This window comes from Mustela putorius, unplaced genomic scaffold (genome assembly GCF_011764305.1).
Source record: "Mustela putorius furo isolate JIRA1106 unplaced genomic scaffold, ASM1176430v1.1 tig00537227_pilon_pilon_pilon, whole genome shotgun sequence".
Lineage (NCBI taxonomy): Eukaryota > Metazoa > Chordata > Mammalia > Carnivora > Mustelidae > Mustela > Mustela putorius.
Window position 1 is genome coordinate 1,749,502 of NW_025422368.1, and position 2,972 is coordinate 1,752,473.

A 2,972-nucleotide genomic window follows, 5' to 3' on the forward strand; every position below is an offset into this window, starting at 1 on the left:
TTTATCAGATGTGCTAGGGTACCACATGGGACCCTGCCCACCACCCTCCTCCCCAGTATGAACCACCTCTGAGTCCCAGAGAGCAGAAAGGCAGTGCTCCCTCCTAACAAACTCAAGGCCGCTAGGGTGTCCAGAGCTATTCCTGAAACTTGGTTTTCCCCTAGAGAAGTAGCCCAGATATTCTGATGGTCTGTCTCCATGTCTGGATAATTCTTGGCAATGAACTTAGAGGTGTCCTGCTATGCAAAGAGGGGAAGGAAACAGAACTTATGTCTTTAGGAAGGAGTGAAACAGCTTTGGTGTAAGTAGCAGGGGATTTTCAACAGAGAGGCCCAGATTGCGCTAGCCAAAGCCAAGGGAGGTAAGGAAGGAAGTGGCTGAGGTTGGGTAACTGGGGAATTTCTTATTCATTCAGTCTAGTATAAGACCATGTCTTGAAGCCTGACTGCCCACCAGAAAAAACTGCCCTTCGAGTGAGTTGGACTTCTTTCCACTGGAGTGAGAATTGAAGGCAGGGAGACTCAGGTGAGTACTTTCTGTGGTGGGTGTCCTTTTACTTTCTCTGTCTCCTCATCTCCCAGGTGAGAAAAATAGAAAAACAAAACAAAACAGCTGAGGCCTGTGTGTGTGTAGCAGACAAGGGCAGGGGAAACTGTAGTAGCACCTTGAATATAGAGAGGGATTCCTGGGTGGTCTTAGGGGAAAGGAAAAAGATTAGAAAGTCAGAAGGTGTTAGGGTTACTGAGAATATTTGGATGGATATTGAAGAGACCTGGAGTTTGGTGTGGACAGATACAGAGAGATATTTAGATAAGAATTTGGGGAAATTAGAGAGAATCTTTGAGAATGGGAAAGGGCTAAGAGAGCCTAAGGAGAAGGTTGGGAATCTCAGGAGGGTTGAGGATATAGAGGCCTGACAATGGCTTAAGAGGCTGGTGAGTTTCCAAAACGGTTCAGGTGTCCAGAGGCCCATAGCTGTTCAAGACCTCTAAGTCCAAAGCGAGGTGCTGACTCCTTCTTCCCCTTACTCCTTCCGCCTCTTTAGCCTCCATCATGCAGAACAGCTCCGTCACCAAGTTCTCCTGCTACCATGCATCTGTACTGGGCTATCGTTATGTTGCAGTTAGTTGGGGGGTGGTGGTAGCTGTGACGGGCACCGTGGGCAACATACTCACCCTGCTGGCCTTGGCCATCCAGCCCAAGCTCCGGACCCGCTTCAACCTGCTCATCGCCAACCTCACGGTGGCTGATTTGTTGTACTGCACCCTTCTCCAGCCCTTCTCTGTGGACACCTACCTCCACCTGCAGTGGCGCACTGGCGACACCTTCTGCAGGGTTTTTGGGTTTCTCCTCTTTGCATCCAATGCCGTCTCCATCCTCACCCTCTGCCTTATTGCCCTAGCACGCTACCTCCTTATTGCCCACCCTATGCTCTTTCCCCAAGTTTTCAGTGCCAAGGGGATGCTGCTAGCGCTGGTGAGCACCTGGGTAGTGGGCGTGGCCAGCTTTGCCCCTCTCTGGTCCATCTATACCTTGGTGCCTGTAGTCTGCACCTGCAGTTTTGACCGCATAAAAGGGCGGCCCTACACCACCATCCTCATGGGCATCTACTTCGTGCTGGGGCTCAGCAGTGTTGGCATCTTCTACTGCCTCATCCACCGCCAGGTGAAGCGCGCAGCACAGGCACTGGACCGGTACAAGCAGTCGAGTGTCCACTCCAGCCATGTGGCTGGGACGGAGGCTATACCCGGTCGTTTCCAGGAGCTGGACAGCAGGCTGGCATCAGAAAAGCCCAGTGAGGGGATTTCATCTGAGCCAGTCAGTTCCACCACCACTCAGACCGTGGAATGGGACTCATCAGAAGTGAGGAACCAGCACAGCAGGGAGGTAGCTAAGCAGATGGCAGAGAAAAGCCATCTAGAAGCACCAGCCAAGACCAGGCCAACTAAAAGAACCCAAAGAACTCAGGACTCTCCATCAGAATTTGGGAAGGTTACTCGGATGTGTTTTGCTGTGTTCCTCTGCTTTGCCCTGAGCTACATCCCCTTCTTGCTGCTCAACATCCTGGATGCCAAAGCTCACGCTCCTCCAGTTGTCCACATGCTCACTGCCAATCTCACCTGGCTCAATGGTTGCATCAATCCTGTGCTCTATGCAGCCATGAACCGTCAGTTCCGCCAAGCCTATGGCTCCCTCCTAAAACGAGGGCCCCAGAGCTTCCGTAGGCTCTGCTCCATTAGAACCTTGTCCCCAGTCACCAGAATCCAAGACTGACTGCTCCAGAACTAAAGTGGCCAACTGGTAGGGAGTGGATGAAAGTAAGACCTGTGGGCTTTTTCACAGACAGTTTTCCTCTCACCTGCAAACCAGGCTTCTCCATCCCTTGATGAATGCTTCATCTCTAGGCTGCGCAAGGTGCATTATAATTAATAAATGAATTCTATTCTTTTAATGCTCAGTTGTGGTCTTTGAGGGGAATAGGCCAGGATTGGTTGCAGCTGGAACCTAATCGTTGAGAGTTAGGGGGGACTTAGGTCCCAGTAGGGTTAGGAAGCAGTAGGCCTAGGACACAGCCTTCAACAGAGGGATTTCCATGTATAAAACATGAGTTGGTTTAAGAGGACACATCCCTGTGTTTTTGTTTAACTTGCCAGAAATGGCCCCTGCCCCTAACTACTGCTGCTAGGACCCACCATCTCCATCCCTGCAAACAGGTTTATTCAGCTCAGAATAGTCTCGTAATCCAGCTTTGATAGCCACTCCAGTGAGTTGAGCTCCCTGGCCCTTGCCCTATCCAAAGAGAATGGTTGTGGAAGAGGACTCCTTGCTCTGTGGAAATGAACTGAGCTAAGCTGAAGCAATGGGCAGATAGGAAGGTGTCCCAGCTACCCTAGTAGTCACCGTGGTCAGAGCTAAATCAGCTGATGACCTGACCCCTCACTTCCCCAGACTTGCTCTTGCCATCCTGGGTT

General features: G+C 51.0%; 1 protein-coding gene across 1 annotated transcript; it reads left to right on the forward strand.

The window, feature by feature from the left end:
- The first annotated feature begins 414 nt into the window (after positions 1–414).
- On the forward strand, positions 415–2,452 carry GPR84 (G protein-coupled receptor 84). The gene is made up of 2 exons (XM_004774546.3): positions 415–525; positions 1,046–2,452. Exon 2 carries the CDS (start codon positions 1,054–1,056, stop codon positions 2,272–2,274), a length of 1,221 nt encoding a protein of 406 aa, XP_004774603.1. The 5' UTR covers positions 415–525; positions 1,046–1,053; the 3' UTR covers positions 2,275–2,452.
- The last annotated feature ends 520 nt before the right edge of the window (positions 2,453–2,972 follow it).

Coding starts and splice junctions, on each gene's coding strand:
- GPR84 (XM_004774546.3), top strand. CDS start 1,054: ATGCAGAACAGCTCCGTCACCAAGTTCTCCTGCTACCATGCATCTGTA.